The sequence below is a fragment of the Enoplosus armatus genome (genome assembly GCF_043641665.1).
Source record: "Enoplosus armatus isolate fEnoArm2 chromosome 16 unlocalized genomic scaffold, fEnoArm2.hap1 SUPER_16_unloc_3, whole genome shotgun sequence".
Lineage (NCBI taxonomy): Eukaryota > Metazoa > Chordata > Actinopteri > Centrarchiformes > Enoplosidae > Enoplosus > Enoplosus armatus.
Genome location: NW_027261192.1, coordinates 52,867 through 71,251, shown reverse-complemented (window position 1 = coordinate 71,251; position 18,385 = coordinate 52,867). Strand labels below are relative to the sequence as shown.

General features: G+C 42.1%; 1 protein-coding gene across 2 annotated transcripts; it reads left to right on the top strand.

The window, feature by feature from the left end:
* The first annotated feature begins 6,177 nt into the window (after window positions 1-6,177).
* On the top strand, window positions 6,178-17,326 carry LOC139307140 (serine--tRNA ligase, cytoplasmic-like). Of its 2 annotated transcripts, XM_070931022.1 has the most exons (11): window positions 6,178-6,316; window positions 7,263-7,333; window positions 7,480-7,560; window positions 7,719-7,877; window positions 8,675-8,818; window positions 8,908-9,063; window positions 11,844-12,065; window positions 12,365-12,514; window positions 15,688-15,825; window positions 15,990-16,119; window positions 17,221-17,326. In XM_070931022.1, exons 1-11 carry the CDS (start codon window positions 6,181-6,183, stop codon window positions 17,253-17,255), a joined length of 1,422 nt encoding a protein of 473 aa, XP_070787123.1. In that variant the 5' UTR covers window positions 6,178-6,180; the 3' UTR covers window positions 17,256-17,326. The 2 variants fall into 2 exon arrangements, with proteins under 2 accessions (XP_070787123.1, XP_070787124.1); XM_070931023.1 differs by lacking the exon at window positions 17,221-17,326 and having other exon boundaries at window positions 12,365-12,494; window positions 15,666-15,825; window positions 15,990-16,224.
* The last annotated feature ends 1,059 nt before the right edge of the window (window positions 17,327-18,385 follow it).

The window sequence follows — 18,385 nt, the reverse complement described above, 5'->3', positions numbered from 1 at the left end:
GGCTAAGTAGAAATGTACACATGCTTACACTGTTGAAATGGGATGACTACTGCAAGCAGGATTTTGTTGACTAGATTTGACAATATTGACAAAGAAATATTTGTTTCAGTGTGTATTTAAGTGGGGATATGCACATGCACTCACATATATTGCTGGGTGTATGTATATATATATATATATATATATATATATATTTTTTTTTTTTTTTTTTTCTTTGTATATAGATATATAATTCTCATCCCATCCTAGGAGCTACGGTTGCCCTGTCATATTATTGTTTTGTCTTATTCAAGGTTTAAGAATTGATTTTTCCCCCTTGGCTATTGTTGCCTACTGCCTATGGTATTGCCTTTTATTTCTATTTTTAATATTTTACATTATTTAGGATCTTGCTCTTGAGAGCTCCCTCTGTTTGTTTTTCCCATGAGGTGATTAAGTCAAAGGGGTGATGTTATACTTTTAAGGTTAGGGGGTGATATACACGGAGCCGCACACGGTAGGCTTGGTGTGTAGGAGGATGATGGACCGGTTGGCCACGAGAGAGCTCGTTAAAGAGCACTGTGTTAGCGTTCATATATGTAATGTGTTATGTGTTAGCTGTGTCTGTGTGTGTGACACCCCCCCCTCCCTCCCCAGACCCTCTCCTTTTAACCTTTTTGTTTTTGCTGCCAAATCTTCAAGGTGTGATCCGGAAAGTGGGTATCATAGGGGTGCAATGGTGATTCCGGGCTGCGGACTCCTGACATGGCACCAAACATGGATGCGAGCAGAATGGACACAAAATTGATGAGCTGGAACGTAAGGGCGATCAATAAGCCGGCTAAACGGAGTAAGATATTTTCGCATTTGAGAGACCAGGGAGCGGAGATAGTTTACTTACAGGAGACGCATTTGTTGAACAAGGACCACCTCAAGCTTTGTAGGGGGGGATTCAATCAGATTTATCACTCAAATTTCAATAGTAAGAGTCGAGGAGTGGCCATCCTTATACACAGGAATGTACAATTCGTAGAAACAACTACTATAAAAGATAAACATGGTCGATATGTTATTGTGGTTGGAAAATTATTCAATATGCCAGTGGTGTTGGCAAACATATACGCACCCAATTGGGATAATGTTCAATTTTTTAAGGACTTATTCTCATTACTGCCTAATTTGGACGCTCATAATCTGATTCTAGGGGGAGACCTAAACTGTGTCCTAGACTCAACCTTGGACCGCTCTAGCCCAACATCCAATGTATTAAGTAAATCAGCACAATGCATTAACTCTTTTTGTAAAGCATATGGTGTGTTTGATCCATGGAGATTCATAAACCCAACCTCCAGACAGTACTCCTTTTACTCCCCACCACATCAAACATATACTAGAATTGACTATTTCTTATTAGATAATAAACTGACTTCTATAGTAACAGATGTAGAATACACTGGTATAGTAATATCTGATCACAGCCCGGTCATGTTGAAACTTCACTTTCCTGAGAATACGCCACCTCAGAGAATGTGGCGCCTTAATAGCAGGCTATTGGCAGATGATGATTTTACAAAATTCATAAACTCGCAAATAGTCTTTTTCTTAGAACTTAATGATACCCCTGATATAAGTAATGGCACTCTGTGGGAATCCTTAAAAGCTTATTTACGAGGACAAATAATTTCATACAGTGCTGGTGAAAGGAAGAGAAAGATGAAACGTACCACGGAATTAATAAAAGCAATAAAAGAAGTTGACCTGGCAAATTCTATGACTCCCTCTGAGGAGCTACATAGAAAGCGGATTTTGCTCCAAACTGAATATGATGTCTTGATAAGTCAATGTGAGGAGGATCTATATCTTAGGTCAAGACAGGATCTCTATGAGCATGGTGAGCGTGCGGGTAAGCTCCTGAGCTACCAGTTGAAGCAATCAGCAGCTGCTGGCAGGATAGTACAGATAGGAGATAACCTGGGAAACAAAATTATAGATCAGAAGGGTATTAACGACCAATTTAAATCTTTTTATAAGGATCTGTATACTTCAGAAACAGATGACAAGGAACGAGTGAAAATTTTTTTTGAAAATCTGGAAATACCATCCCTAGATGACGCAGATAGGGATAGATTAGAGGGACCCATGACGGCTAGGGAGATAGAGAATGCGATTCGGAATATGAAGACAGGCAAAGCGCCGGGCCCTGATGGGTTCCCAAGTGAGTTTTATAAAACATTCGCTTCTAAACTGATACCCCTGCTTTGTGGAGTATATAGGGAGGTCCTTGATAAAAAAGCTTTGCCTCAAACAATGTCACAGGCTTTGATCTCTGTACTCCTTAAGAAAAATAAAGACCCACTTAAATGTGAATCATACCGCCCAGTGAGTCTACTTGGCTGTGATTATAAGATATTGGCCAAAATATTGGCGGCTAGGATTGAGCTTGTTATAAGTAAAATAATTCATCCTGACCAGACAGGGTTTGTTGCTGGTAGACAACTTTCCAGTAATCTCCGTCGCTTGTTTAATGTGATATACACTGCTGAAGATAACATTGAGCCTGAGATTGTGATCTCCCTGGATGCCCACAAAGCCTTTGATAGAATAGAGTATTTCTATCTGTTCACGGCCCTCGAGAGATTCGGATTCGGTCCTAAATTTCGCTCGTGGATTGAGATAATTTATGCGAACCCCCAGGCTATGGTAAGAACAAACAATATAATATCTGAACCTTTTCCTCTGTTTCGGGGGACAAGGCAGGGTTGCCCCTTGTCGCCCATGCTCTTTGATGTGGCAATTGAGCCCCTCGCAATAATGCTGAGGCATGCTGCTGAGCTCGGGGGAATACACAGGGGCACGCAAATTCATAAGTTGTCTTTATACGCTGATGACCTCCTCCTCTTCCTGTCGAATCCTGTCACGAACATCCCGGTAGCTCTTGGTATTATCGAAGACTATGGGAGGGTGTCGGGTTATAAAATTAACCTGGGAAAAAGTGTCCTTTTCCCAATTAATAAACAGGCGAGGAAACTTTCATTCCAGGCCTATCCCTTTACAACAAATAAGGATAAGTTTACCTATTTAGGTATCAATGTAACGAGGAGGTATAAAGATTTATTTAATCATAATTTTAAAGTAACATTGGATACGGCAAAATTAGATATGGAAAGGTGGTCATCCCTCCCCCTATCATTAGCAGGGAAGATAAATTCTGTTAAAATGAACATAATGCCACGGTTCCTCTATTTATTCCAGACGGTACCAATTTTCATACCTAAGTCATTTTTTAAAGAACTGAATAAATGTACATCCACCTTTATCTGGGAAAAAAAAGTCCCCCGGATAAGAAGGGAGTTCCTTGAGAGACAGAGGGAAGAGGGAGGCCTGGCCCTACCAAATTATATGCACTATTATTGGGCTGCTAATATACATAAGGTGTTGTTTTGGGTCTCAAAGTTGGATGACGATGAAACTCCAGTGTGGGTACATATGGAAAGATATGCATCTAGCCCGGTGTCCCTATGCTCCCTGGTCTGCGCTCCTCTGCCCTTAAGCAAACACCTTTACACAAACAACCCTGTTGTATGTGACTCTATCAAAATCTGGGTCCAATTCAGAACACATTTTAAAAATAGAAACGCCCTCCTGTCTGCTCCCGTCTATGGCAATCACTTATTCTCCCCGGCCCTTGGGGGAACAGCATTTAGGGAATGGTATAGAGCTGGGGTGGAATGCGTCAAAAATCTTTTTAAAGGTGGTGTTTTCATGTCTGCTGCTCAGTTGGAGAAGGAATATGGAATCCCCTCAAAGACGAATTACTTAAGATATTTTCAGGTTCGAGATTTTGTGAAAAAGACATTCGCCTCATCCCTTGAGTTGCCGCGGAGTGGATGGATAGATGGGCTGCTAGACATGAATCCAACTCTTAAAGGGACGGTTTCCACGCTCTATGTGAGCATCCAGAAGGTGGCTTCCCCATCCCTTGATATCTTACAAAGGAAGTGGGAGGAAGAGTTAGAATTGGACATATCAGATGTTGACTGGAGACGGGCAGTGGAACTAATACACTCTTCTTCTGTATGTGTTAGACATGGATTGATACAGTTTAAGGTCTTACACAGACTTCATTTCTCAAGGGACAAACTGGCAAGAATGTATCAGGGGGCTGATCCGACTTGCCCTAGATGTAAACAGGTGCCAGCCAATATAGGTCATATGTTCTGGTCCTGTCCCAAGCTGAAAGAGTTCTGGGCCAGAATTTTTAGAACTTTCTCGTCAATCTATAACAAAGATATAGAGCCCGGCCCTCTGACAGCCATCTTTGGTGTGACACCAAGGGAAGCGCCACTAACAATCTCTCAAAGGAAAACAATAGCATTCTCTTCATTGCTGGCTAGGAGATTGATCCTACTTAACTGGATAAAGGCGACACCGCCATCCCATAAACGATGGGTAGAAGAGGTGATGGCACACCTTAAATTAGAACATATTAGATTCACCTTGCAGGGCAACACTAAGAAGTACTCTACGGTCTGGCAGCCTTTTATTTCCTACTTTGAACATGAGTTCTAATTAGCCCCAACATAGATGGCAGCTTTTGACCCCCCCCCCCTCCTTCCCTTCCCTTCCCACATGGGTGATGGGTATGTCTGATGTCTGATATTAGTATGGTATGTCTTGTTACTGTTTTGTCTGTGGTTTAGACCTGTATTTGAGATGTATGTTTTGAGTCCTGCTGTCTTTTTTTTAATTTATTTTTTTATTTTATTTTATTTTATTTTTTTTTTTTTATTATTATTTTTTTTTTGAATGGGATGTTTGTTGTTTGAACAGAAAATTCAATAAAAACACTTTGATAATAATAATAATATAATGTTATTACAGAGACCCAACAGTTCCCACCATGAGCAAGCACTTTGGCGACAATGGCAAGGAAAAACTTCCTTTTAAGAGGCAGAAACCTCAAGCAGAACCAGACTCTAGGTGGGCGGTCATCTGCTTTGACCGGTTGGGTTTGAGAAAGAGAGAGAGAGGGAGAGAGAGAGAGACATAGAGAGGGAGGGAGAAAGAGAGAGGGGGAGAGACAGACAGACAGACAGAAAGAGACAGAGAGAGAGATAGACATAAAGACACAGATAGACAGACCGACAGACGGACTAGCAGTAGAAATAGCAGCTATAATTATAATAATAATGGAAATATGACTGATGATAGTAGTTACAGCTGTAATAATAGCTGTAATAATAGCACAGTAGATCAAAATGATTATCTGATATTAGCTTGTTTACTAATACAGCTTTAGATGACAGAGATCTGATATTTAACAGTCCACACTTAATTTTCCTATTGTTTTGTCCTATAGCAGTGGTGGTCTTAATTTTTATTAGGTTTTTATTAATGACTGCTCTCCTGTTTAATTTTGATTGAATTAATTTAAGTGGTCGGGGGGGAGACACAGTCATTATGGGGTTTTGGGTGGGTAACTGCTCTAATGGAAGCGCAGAGAAGCGTGTAGGACTGCGACTCTGCATCCTGGTCTGGACTCTGGGTTGTCACGGTTTTGGTTCACTAATAAAGTCGGTCTTATAATGTACAGGATCGAAATTAAGGTTATATCTACACGCTTCCTTTGGGTTCCTGCTCATGTTGGTGTGGCGGGAAATGAGCAGGTGGATGTTCTGGCCAAACAAACGCAACAAGTGCCATTAAGCAAAGACGAAGCTAAGACATTCATTCAGGACATATGCACAATCAGTATGGCAGGAGTATTGGGATGATAATGAAACTGGAAGACATCTATATAATATACAAAGACATGTCGGTGCTGGGAGGAGGGTGGGCTGGAAACAAAGGGAAGAAAATGTCATCACTCGTCTGAGAATAGGTCATACAGGTCTCAGCCACAGCCTCAGAATCAACGTCTTCAGTCGCTCAGGAAGTCAAAACACCTTGACTTTTCATTGTCAGGTCTCTTGGGGAAAACAGCAGGCACGATTTACAATGACATTAAGTTTTTTAATGAAACTGGTTCAGTTAAAAGAATGTAGAAGTTTTTTTTGTTTTGTTTTGTTTGTTAGTTTCGTTTTCTGCATAATCTCTTCCACACTCCAGTCCAGTTGGTGGCGGTAATGCGCCTCTACGCTGGTTTGCCAACCGCCAATAAACGCCAAAGATTTAGCTCTAACTGTCAGACGACGTGGAAAGATGGTGCTCGACTTGGACCTGTTTCGGACCGACAAAGGCGGCGATCCAGAAGTCGTCCGTGAGACCCAAAGGAAGAGGTTTAAAGATGTAACACTCGTTGACAAACTGGTCTCCGCAGATACAGAGTGGAGGAAATGTAAGTGCCTTTTTATTTCTGTTGTTTCGATCATAGAAGCTAACGTTAGCGCGGTTGCTAATGATGCCAATATTAGCGTAGCGTCCGTGTATTTTCCACTGGAGGGGAGCTCACGTCATACTCAAATTGTAAAAATCTGGCATATGCATTGTTAGTATGAGAATACAGCCCAATGTTGGATCCCATCTAGGGCATTTAAAGACATCGCGCAAATGTATATCTTGAAATGCTTTAAAGAATATACTTGAATTCGCTTGTTATCTCCACGCTCTGCAATCGCAAGTTAACGCTAACGTTAACCACTGCGAAAAATTATTCGCAAATTATTATTGAAATAGTCACCCTGGTGCATTCTATTCAAGCCGTATTTACCAGTGGGCATTGTTTTAACAGGATGTAAAATATTTTATCTTGTCAATTCGTGAATGTTTGTAATTTTGCTAACGCTAGGAATTTATTGCCAGATTCGAATGGAGTTTGGTATGATCTCACAGGAGAGAATAGCACGCAATGGGGCTAATGTTAGCGCAACTACCACATCCACATGAGCCATTTGGTTATCCTCCACGTAGTTAAAGGTAATTGCTTAATATCAAGTGTGTAATAGATAGACGACAAGCACTAGTTAACCACACGTTCCCATAATCAAGTCAAATATAACGTTAAAACAAGTTGTTGGCTAACGCCGGGTTAGCTTAGCGATGCCGAGTAAGAGCGTGCAATCTGATGCAATCCCAGCCAACAGCATACGTCAACCTCGCCCTGCAGCCAGTACAGTACAGCTGCTACTATTAAAGTAACAAAGGTAGTTTGTTTACATTTTTTATCTTATCTCGTTTTTTGACAGCACAAGAGTGAGCTGAACACCTGCCACCAGCTCACACACTTTGTACTTTGTACAAGTACAGTCCCATGCACTGACTGACTGTGATTTATCCCCTAACAGGCCGCTTCACTGCAGACAACCTCAACAAAGCTAAGAACCTCTGCAGCAAGAGCATTGGGGAGAAAATGAAGGTGAGGAAGCATCGGGACACTGACTCACTGGTCGTTGTCTCTTGTAACAGAGTGAGAGGGGTTAAATAACACTGCCAGTATGTGTCCAGCAACCAGACCTGTAATTTTTTTTCTTTTTGTAATACCTTTCTATGTTGTGAATGTAGAGGAAGGAGCAAGTTGGGGAGGATGAGTCTTTACCTGATGAAGCGCAGAACTTGGAGTCCCTAACAGCTGAAACACTATCGGTATAACTGTCCGTGCTCCTAAGCGCTTGTCCCCACCGATAGGGCAGCATTTTTGCATTTTGTTCAATGAATCTCTAAAAAGACAGAACTTAAAGCTAACAAATTGCTTGTTTTTTTTCTTTCCTTGCTTCTCCTCTCCTCTCATTTTTCTGCCTCAGGCCCTGACAGTAACCCAGATCAAGAGGGTGCGTTTGTTGGTGGATGAGGCAGTGGAGAAATCCGACAGTGAGAGGATAAAGCTCGAGGCCGAGCGCTTTGAGTACCTGAGGGAGATTGGCAATCTTCTGCACCCATCTGTACCCATCAGCAATGATGAGGTGGGTGCTTTGATACAGGCAGATCTGGTTAAAAAAGGAGCTGATTACATTGCTGTAAATCCATTGTCATTTCACATATTGTCACATTGATTGACATGATCTTTACCAATAAAGTCGATTAGATAACACACGACCCAGCAATTATCATGACATGTCAAAGTATTTTCAAGGCATTGTGACCTACTATTAAGGCATTGTGACCTACTATTAACTGTATTAAAAGTTGTTGGTACCAGAAACAAAAACTAAAATATTGCTCTTACTGTATAGAGTTTTGGGTATTAAATGTCTCGGCATGCTTTGTCTGCAGTACTACTGGACTGCCAGAACCAAGACGTTATAGGTAGACATTTTGGGAAATGCACTTACTCACTTTCTCGCTGAGAGTGAGATGAGCGGATCAATACTACTATCATGTCTGTACGCTAAATATGAAAGCTAGCAGCTGGTTAGCGTAGCTATTTATCTCCTGGCTCCAGCTCCATATTTGGTGTACAACTATACGAGAGCGATATCGATCTTCTTGTGTATCTCGGCAGGAAAGGACATCAGGAAATTTCCCAAAACTTCTCTGTCCTGTAATTTTTAGCTGGAGTGACATAAATTAACTTTTTTGTTTGTCTGACCAACAGGTCCAAACCCAAAGATATTCAGTTTAAATGATATAAAACGAAAAGGAGAAAAATATATAAGCATTTTTTGACTAATTTAATTTCTTATCAAATTGTTGCATATTAATTGTCTGTCAGTCGACTAATCAGCTCAATCTAATATTTCCTCTGGTTTCCCCCTTACAGGATGCAGACAACAAGGTGGAGCGTACCTGGGGCGACTGCACCGTCCAGAAGAAGTACTCCCATGTTGACCTGGTGGTCATGATTGATGGCTTTGATGGAGAGAGGGGGGCTGTTGTGGCTGGGAGCAGAGGTTACTTTCTGAAGGTGAGTTCTTTGAATTGAAGGACAGAAAATGGTAAATCACTGCAAGAAACAAGCTGTTGAGTTGTTTCCCTCTCTTCTGTTGTATTCAGGGACCGCTGGTGTTCCTGGAGCAGGCCCTGATCAATTATGCCTTAAGGATCCTCCACGGCAAGAAGTACACCATGCTCTACACACCCTTCTTCATGAGGAAAGAGGTCATGCAGGAAGTCGCCCAACTCAGCCAGTTTGATGAAGAGCTTTACAAGGTATGGAAGCTTTTACTGAACTGAGCCTTTACCTCAACATCTTCTGTTAACTTGTATTTAACTTAAGAAGTTGCTGTCACGGATCTGACTCGAGTGAAACCTTAAGGGTGGAGAGGGATATTCTGTCCTTATAGAAATATATGCATATTGGATATTGGTATAAGAATGAAATGAGATTATTTTATGAAGTTTGTCTGGAAGATGAGAAAGCACAAAGAAACGGGAAGATATAAAGTCGATAGCAGCATAACTAGGGGCTGGTCCAGGCAGCCCTAACTATGATTTCTTATCAAAAAGCAAAGTTTAAAGCCTCCTCTTAAAAGTAGAGAGTGTGTCTGCCTCCCGCACCCAAACTGGGAGCCGATTCCACAGGAGAGGAGCTTGATAGCTGAAGGCTCTGGCTCCTGTTCTGCTTTTGGAGACTCTAGGAACCACAAGCAACCTTGCATTCTGGGAGCGCAGTGCTCTAGTGGGGTAATAGGGTACTATGAGCTCTTTAAGATCTGATGGTACCTGACCAGTAAGAACTTTGTAGGGTGAGGAGAAGGATTTTAAACTCTATTCTGGATTTTACAGGGAGCCAGTGCAGCGAAGCTAATACTTGAGAAATATGATCTCTTTTCCTGGTTCCTCTCAGTACATGTGCCGCAGCATTACGGATCAGCTGGCGTGTCCTCAGGGACTTATTTGGACAGCCTGATAATAAGGAATTGCACTAATCCAGCCTAGACGTAAAAAATGCATGGACAAATTTTTCTGCATCTGTTTGAGACAGGATCTTCCTGATGTTTGCAATGTTACGGAGATGAAAGAAGGCAGTCCTTGAAGTTTGTTTTACGTGGGAGTTAAAGGACATGTCCTGATCAAAGACAACTCTGAGATTCCTCACGGTGGCGCTGGAGGACAGGGCAATGCCATCTAGAGTAAGAATATTGAAGAGGTTCTTAGATGTTACAACCGATACCCCCACCCAACGCGAATATCACATTGAGTGACGGCTGTTCTACGACCTAATCTTTAGGTTTTCGAACGGACTCCCAAAATCTACACGCAAGACCGCTTTAGCCTGCTTAGGGAGTCTGGTTACGTTCCCGGAATATCATAACACTAGGGCCTATATAGTTGACTATGTGCCAACGACCGGATATTAGCAGGAATATCTGCGTGTGATAGGTGTTTGAAGATTGGTGGTACCCCAGTAAGACCTTGAAGGAAAAGATCAATACTGGGGGATGTCCACACGGAAGGGTGGCGGACACTCGCCTGATTTCACACTGGGTCGCCTCAAATGCCCAAATCCCTAATTCACAATTTAGAGATAAAATTTAGGAAAACCCTCCGTGTCCCAACTATTTACAAACTTCAACAGTAACCACCAAACAATCCACAGCAGCAGCAAAACATCAGACAACTGAGTTAAACCTATTCAACATGTCCTTCCATGTTAAACATCATCATATACACATAGCAGCTTTCTTAGAATTCATCAGTCAAAGCCAAATTATTATCTACTGTCGGCCTATCTCAAGGAGAGGAGTCTTCTTACCTGAGGGAGGCTACTTAGATGATCTCAGAGAGGAGCAACACAGGACTTTGGTTGGAATGTACAAAGTACAACCCAATTTTATTGGAGTCTTATCAAAAAGAGTTAATGGATACAAAATGTCCAAAAAGAAGAAAATAAAACCAATCAAGTAACAAAGTCTCACAAACAACTAAGGCAAGAGCCCAAGCAGTCAGTCAGTCAGAGGTGACAGGTCTCTGGCATGCACGCAGCAGCACGCACTCGCACCCCGATGTCTTCTTCTGCATTCCCTTTTATAACCCTTGCCCCCTTCCAGGGGGTTGGGGGTTCAACAGAGGTCCAGTTTATGTAGTAGAATATGATGGTCAATGGTGTCGAATGCAGCACTAAGGTCTAACAAAACAAGTATATGATGGTCAATTTGTCTGATGCAGTTAGGTCATTTGTAACTTTTACCAGTGCTGTCTCTGTGCTATGGTGCGCTCTGAAACCTGACTGAAAGTCCTCAAGCAACTTATTGTCATGCAGAAAGTCACACAGCTGGTTGGCGACTGCTTTCTCAAGGATCTTGGCAAGAAAGGGAGGGTTAGATATAGATCTATAGTTGGCTAAAACCTCTGGATCAAGAGTGGGCTTTTTAAGAAGTGGTTTAATTACAGCTACTTTAAAGGACTGTGGTACACGGCCTGTTTAATAAAGACAGATTAGATGAAGAAATGGTTCTAGTAGGTGAAGGTCGATGGGAGAAAAGGTTTTACAGCTGATTCCTGATAACACGGATCATCATCAAAAGGGCTTAAAAAAGAGAAAAAAGGGAGAGAAAGTGGCGGAAAAAAGACAAAAGGGCAACAAAAACTTTTTTTTGTGTTTGCTCTCCTTTTTCGCCCTCCTCTCTTTTTTTCTCTTTTGGCCTAGTTCTCTTTTTTTGCATTTCCTCTCTTTTTTTTCACCTTTTCTCCCCTATTTTCGCCGTTTTCTCTTTGCGCCGTTTGCTCTTCTCTTTCATTTTGTCGCCTTTCTCTTTCCTCTATTCTTGTCTTTCTCTTCTCTTTTCTGCGTTGGCTCTTTTTTTGCCTTTTCTATCCTTTTTTTCACCCTTTTCTTTATATTCGCCTTTCTCTCCCTTTTCACCTTTTTTTCCTCTCTTTTATCGCCTTTTTCTCTAAAACCTTATTGATACCCATCCCTAATGTGACAGCGGATTTCTGTCTGTTGTTCCTCCTTCTGACCCACAGTGTGTGTCTGTTTACTTCAGGTCATTGGGAAGGGAAGTGAGAAGTCAGACGACAATTCCATAGATGAGAAGTACCTCATCGCCACCTCCGAGCAGCCCATTGCGGCCTTCCTGAGGGACGAGTGGCTCAAGCCCGAGGACCTGCCTGTCCGCTACGCCGGCTTCTCCACCTGCTTTCGACAGGAGGTGGGCTCCCATGGCAGAGACACCCGCGGGATCTTCAGGGTGCACCAGTTTGAGAAGGTACGTTGCAGTACAAAAGGAGTGTTTCATATTACTTTTCATTGTCAGTTAAATACAACGTTACATACATGGCCACTTTTTGTTATCACTTATCTAATTACTAGATTTGTTAAATTATCTAGAACTACATGCCAGGCACACACTAAAGTAGTCTAAATGACAATAATGATTAACAATACAAGTAAATTGGGGATTGGTATACATAATTGATATACCCTTTTTTGTTTTGGTATTTTTGGGGGGAAAAAAAGTAATGATGTGGTGGTTTTCTCTCCTTCTCCTTGCTCCTCTTCTTGTAGATTGAGCAGTTCGTCTATGCTTCCCCACATGATGGCAAATCCTGGGAGATGTTTGATGAGATGATAGAGACTGCAGAAGAATTATACCAGTCACTAGGGATTCCTTATCGCATCGTAAACATCGTCTCTGGTAGGTCCAACACACGTGCAGTTGTAGCTGAATCGCTTCTGAGTCTATTGGAAAGTATCTAATAAACAAAAAGCTCTACCTGTTAATATTCTTTCCAACCAAATAGCAGCACATTCTTTAAGCCCTGGGAACAGCAAGAGGAAGAATTACTCTTGAAATAAACGTTTTTAATGTTTCCTCCATTACACTTTACAGTGGTGTACTGTATAGTAGCGTGGATCTATTCTTTTCAGTTTCATTTCTCTTGTTTGCTGTTTTTCTCTTCCACTCTTTCATAATCTTGATTTATTCTTTAAAACTAATAAGGCGGTGTTAACATTTGGTTAACATTAACCCTTTGAAAACGGATCCTGTTCAAATCGATCTAAAATGAAAACCGTAATAGCTAGAGCATTTATTTTCTGTCTTGAGAGTCATCAAGTTGTAGCTCGTGATAATCAGAAGCAGAGCAGCAGGTTGGAAAGTCAGATTGAGATTGAGAAAAATAATCAGTTGTCTTTTTTTGGGGGGTCTTTTGTGTGTCTTTTTTTGCCTTTGATGGCAAGAAAAAGATTCTCAACTGAGGAGGTACTGGACATTTTGTTAGCGAGCAATAGCTACTGGACTCCTCCTTCAGTGAGGATGAAGACCGTTTTGCTGAAGGCAACGATCCGTTTCAATTTTAGATTTTTTTTTATTTACCACACAATTTCAATACTTTTATCAATTATTATGGTTTACTGACTTACATAAGCTTTTAGCTTTGGTTGTACAGATTTATAGGGATATGAAGCATTTGAAGATACTCCAAGAAATGACATCACAATAAGCACAAATACCAATGTAGGCACTGGCGGACCATTTCTATTTCAGAGTTCAAAGGGTTCAACCAATTTCCCATCCCCAGTCCTTCTTGTTTGCTGTGGAAGAATACTGTGCACAAATAGAAGCATTTGAGAGGCTTGTGCAGTATTGCAAAACTAACCCTGATTCAATTCAATTCAATTCAATTTTATTTATATAGCGCCAAATCACAACAAAGTCATCTCATGACACTTTACAAAATAGAGCAGGTCTAGACCGACTCTTTATAATGTTATTACAGAGACCCAACAGTTCCCACCATGAGCAAGCACTTTGGCGACAGTGGCAAGGAAAAACTTCCTTTTAAGAGGCAGAAACCTTGAGCAGAACCAGACTCTAGGTGGGCGGTCATCTGCTTTGACCGGTTGGGTTTTAGGGAGAGAGAGAGAGAGAGAGAGAGACAGAGACAGAGAGATAGACATAGAGATAGACATAGAGACACAGATAGACAGACCGACAGACAGACAGATAGGTAGGCAAAGATGTATGGCAGCACTAACAGTAGAAATAGCTGTAATATTAGCTGAGATTAATAATAGGAGCTTTAATAGTGACAGAACTACGACTAAACATAATAACTGTAGTGATGAGAGTCAGGCAGGCCCATGGCGGCAGCAGCACCCAGGCGTACCAGGACCACGATCCACAGCGACCTACGAGTCGACAAAGCACAAAGAAACTCCGGGGAAGAAATAAAGTTAGTAACATGCATTGGACTGTGATGAATGTGCAAAGATGACCCTGATCATTCCTGGTCGTTCAAACGTCATATCTTAGGAGCAGGAACTTTTGGCAGGGCAGAAAATATGACCCAGCAACCAAAACGGATTCTCTTGAAAGGCTCCTGGTTAGAAATTCCTGCTATTAGTTTACTTGCTGTTAAGGCACTAAATTACTTGGCACAGGAAGAACTCAGTTGAGCTCACAATCAATTGGTCGATTGACAAAGAAAATTATCAACAACTATTTTGATAATATATTAATCATTTGTCTTTTTTTCATTAAAAAATGCCAGAAATTCCCCAGCTCTAGCTTCTTAAATGTGAGAATATGCTGATTTTCTTTGTCTGTGTGAATCTTTTTGGGCTTTGGACTGTTGGTTGGACTAAACAAGAACACTTTAGATGTTACCTTGGGCTTTAGGAAGTTTCATGACATTTTAGAGTCAATTAATGGAGAAAAGAATGTGCAGACAAATCGATAATGAAAATAACGAATTGCATTATTCTTTTACTAGTACAACACACTCCATGGTTATTTTTAATATAATACATCTACTGTTTTCAAAAAGCCTGTCTGTTGAGGCAATGACTCTCTGGTACAGTATAGTACTGGAAGTACGTGCTGAGGACGCTGTAGTAGTGTGCTTGTCGGAAACTCTAGCTTCGTTCCACATTTGTATCCAGTTTTTAAGCCTCATTTTACACTACATTTTTATGTCCCAGTTTTTTTTTTTTTAATCTATCGGCAAATGTACAAGGCAGGGGGGTGTTTAGACTTTTTATATTTTTGTTGTACGACAGCCTGCCGAGCCCAACACAACCCGGTTTGTTTCTAGTCTTGGAAGCCTGGGAGGACGGCCATGTGTCAAGACGCTTCAAACTGCATACCGAAGCCTAATCTCCGCAGGGAGTCCACTTGTTGGACCCGTGTTAGTAAATTCTGCCTCTTGCTTTCCAGTCTGTGACCTCGGTCACTGCTGCCATCGCTTTAGCCGCACTCTTAGCTTCCACACCTGGCTGCAGTTAACTTGTGCGGCCCGAAACATACCTTTTTTTTTGTGTGGACAATTTTAATATTTTCTGGAAACTCCCAGCTTTCTTTGGGATGGCATTCACCCAAATGGTCTGGGCTCACACACTCTAACCGACAATTTGTTTTTCACAATCCTGAACTCCCCCTCACCTTGACGACCCGCCAGCCACCTCATGTCCACTCCTGGTCACTTCTGGTCTACACCAGCAAACCTCTCCCTCCCCTGCAAACCACAGTAGCTCCACCTTGTGGTTAGGTCTGTCTTCAGGTACATCCAATTTAATACCAATTAAGTGCGTTCCTCTGCCAACTCCCAAGCAATTGAGGTTGGCTCCTCTTAATGTAAGATCACTTGTAAATAAATCTTTTTTTATGTGACGATTTTTTCAAATAGCCTAGAGCTCTTCATGATCACAGAATCTTGGCTGACACCAAATTATCATGCTCCCCTACTTGAAAGATAGCCCACCTGGCTACTGTTTTTTAAACCAGCCTAGACTAACCTGAGCCAGCCCTAACTATAAGCGTCAATATCCGCTAACTACTTATACTAACTACTGTATGTCATCACAGGTGCCCTAAATCATGCAGCTAGTTGGACATGCTGGATCTGGAGGCCTGGTTCCCTGGCTCCGGTGCTTTCAGAGAGCTGGTCTCCTGCTCAAACTGCACCGACTACCAGGCCAGACGCCTCCGCATCCGCTACGGACAGACCAAAAAGATGATGGACAAGGTGAGTGCTCTGTTCCAGCTGTACAGCTCGATAAAGATCTGTTTGATAATGCAGCCGAGGCTACTGTTGGGCAGCTGATTGAATGCAGGAATGCCTCTCACTTTCCTTGGCAGACGTTTTATCCTGTCTGTACTCAACTTGCTTCCTCTTTGTTTGTTATATAGGCAGAGTTTGTGCACATGCTGAATGCGACCATGTGCGCCACCACACGTGTGATGTGTGCCATCCTAGAGAATTACCAAACCGAAGAAGGCATCGTTATTCCAGAGAAGCTCAGGGAGTTCATGCCTCCTGGTAAGCTGTGCTGAGTTGTTTCACATCTGGTGTGTGCTGTGTTCATTCAAAAACATAACAAATGGCTGCCATGAAGCATTTGGTCAATGAAGAATTACAGGCCAAGTGGAGTAAGTTGTTTTACAAACTACTTAGTCCAAGGTGACTTCAGACCAGTCAGGAGGGCTGTAGGCAGTTCACTCCATGTCATGCAACGACACCTGTCTGCTGCTCTGAAATCATGACAGCAGCATGTATACCACTCATGTCTGTACACTAAATATGACGCTGCAGCCAGATGCCAGGGGCGACACAGCACATTATAAACATGTTTGTATTGTGCTGGTGGCTTTAGAGGTGTTGGTAGCACAAAGAGTGGAAACGGGGAAATAGCTAGCCTCGCCCTGTCTGTGCTTACGTATGGGCTGTAGTTTAATACTTAGTGTACGAGAGATGTGTGGGATCTTCTCATCTCACTCCACAAGAAAGCGTTTAAGTGTAAGCACTGTCGTAATGATTTTATGGTGTTTCCTTGGCTCGCTATTTTCCAGGAAATTTTAAAATGTTTTACATTCATATGGAAGACCTTTTGAGTGTTGTTTTTTTATTTGTTTGAAGGCTTAAATACAGTGCATCCGGAAAGTATTCACAGCGCTTCACTTTTTCCACATTTTGTTATGTTACACCCTTATTCCAAAATGGATTAAATTAATTTTTTTCCTCAAAATTCTACACACAACACCCCATAATGACAATGTGAAAAAAGTTTTTTTGAAATTTTTGCAAATTTATTAAAAATAAAAAACTAAGAAATCACATGTACATAAGTATTCACAGCCTTTGCCATGAAGCTCAAAATTGAGCTCAGGTGCATCCTGTTTCCACTGATCATCCTTGAGATGTTTCTGCAGCTTAATTGGAGTCCACCTGTGGTAAATTCAGTTGATTGGACATGATTTGGAAAGGCACACACCTGTCTATATAAGGTCCCACAGTTGACAGTGCATGTCAGAGCACAAACCAAGCATGAAGTCAAAGGAATTGTCTGTAGACCTCCGAGACAGGATTGTCTCGAGGCACAAATCTGGGGAAGGTTACAGAAAAATTTCTGCTGCTTTGAAGGTCCCAATGAGCACAGTGGCCTCCATCATCCGTAAGTGGAAGAAGTTCGGAACCACCAGGACTCTTCCTAGAGCTGGCCGGCCATCTAAACTGAGTAATCGGGGGAGAAGGGCCTTAGTCAGGGAGGTGACCAAGAACCCGATGGTCACTCTGTCAGAGCTCCAGAGTTCCTCTGTGGAGAGAGGAGAACCTTCCAGAAGGACAACCATCTCTGCAGCAATCCACCAATCAGGCCTGTATGGTAGAGTGGCCAGACGGAAGCCACTCCTTAGTAAAAGGCACATAGCAGCCCGCCTGGAGTTTGCCAAAAGGCACCTGAAGGACTCTCAGACCATGAGAAACAAAATTCTCTGGTCTGATGAGACAAAGATTGAACTCTTTGGTGTGAATGCCAGGCGTCACGTTTGGAGGAAACCAGGCACCGCTCATCACCAGGCCAATACCATCCCTACAGTGAAGCATGGTGGTGGCAGCATCATGCTGTGGGGATGTTTTTCAGCGGCAGGAACTGGGAGACTAGTCAGGATAGAGGGAAAGATGAATGCAGCAAAGTACAGAGACATCCTGGATGAAAACCTGCTCCAGAGCGCTCTTGACCTCAGACTGGGGCGACGGTTTATCTTTCAGCAGGACAACGACCCTAAGCACACAGCCAAGATATCAAAGGAGTGGCTTCAGGACAACTCTGTGAATGTCCTTGAGTGGCCCAGCCAGAGCCCAGACTTGAATCCGATTGAACATCTCTGGAGAGATCTGAAAATGGCTGTGCACCGACGCTTCCCATCCAACCTGATGGAGCTTGAGAGGTGCTGCAAAGAGGAATGGGTGAAACTGCCCAAAGATAGGTGTGCCAAGCTTGTGGCATCATATTCAAAAAGACTTGAGGCTGTAATTGCTGCCAAAGGTGCATCAACAAAGTATTGAGCAAAGGCTGTGAATACTTATGTACATGTGATTTCTCAGGTTTTTTATTTTTAATAAATTTGCAAAAATCTCAAAAAAACTTTTTTCACGTTGTCATTATGGGGTGTTGTGTGTAGAATTTTGAGGAAAAAAATGAATTTAATCCATTTTGGTATAAGGCTGCAACATAACAAAATGTGGAAAAAGTGAAGCGCTGTGAATACTTTCCGGATGCACTGTATGTATTGCACTATTGTGTTTG

Bases quoted from the DNA above. Each gene is read 5' to 3' on its own strand.
- LOC139307140 (XM_070931022.1), top strand. From the start codon at position 6,181: ATGGTGCTCGACTTGGACCTGTTTCGGACCGACAAAGGCGGCGATCCA. The intron at 7,561-7,718 runs GTATAACTGTCC...TTTCTGCCTCAG, and splicing joins TAACAGCTGAAACACTATCG to GCCCTGACAGTAACCCAGAT. The intron at 12,515-15,687 runs GTTGTAGCTGAA...TCATGCAGCTAG, and splicing joins GTAGGTCCAACACACGTGCA to TTGGACATGCTGGATCTGGA.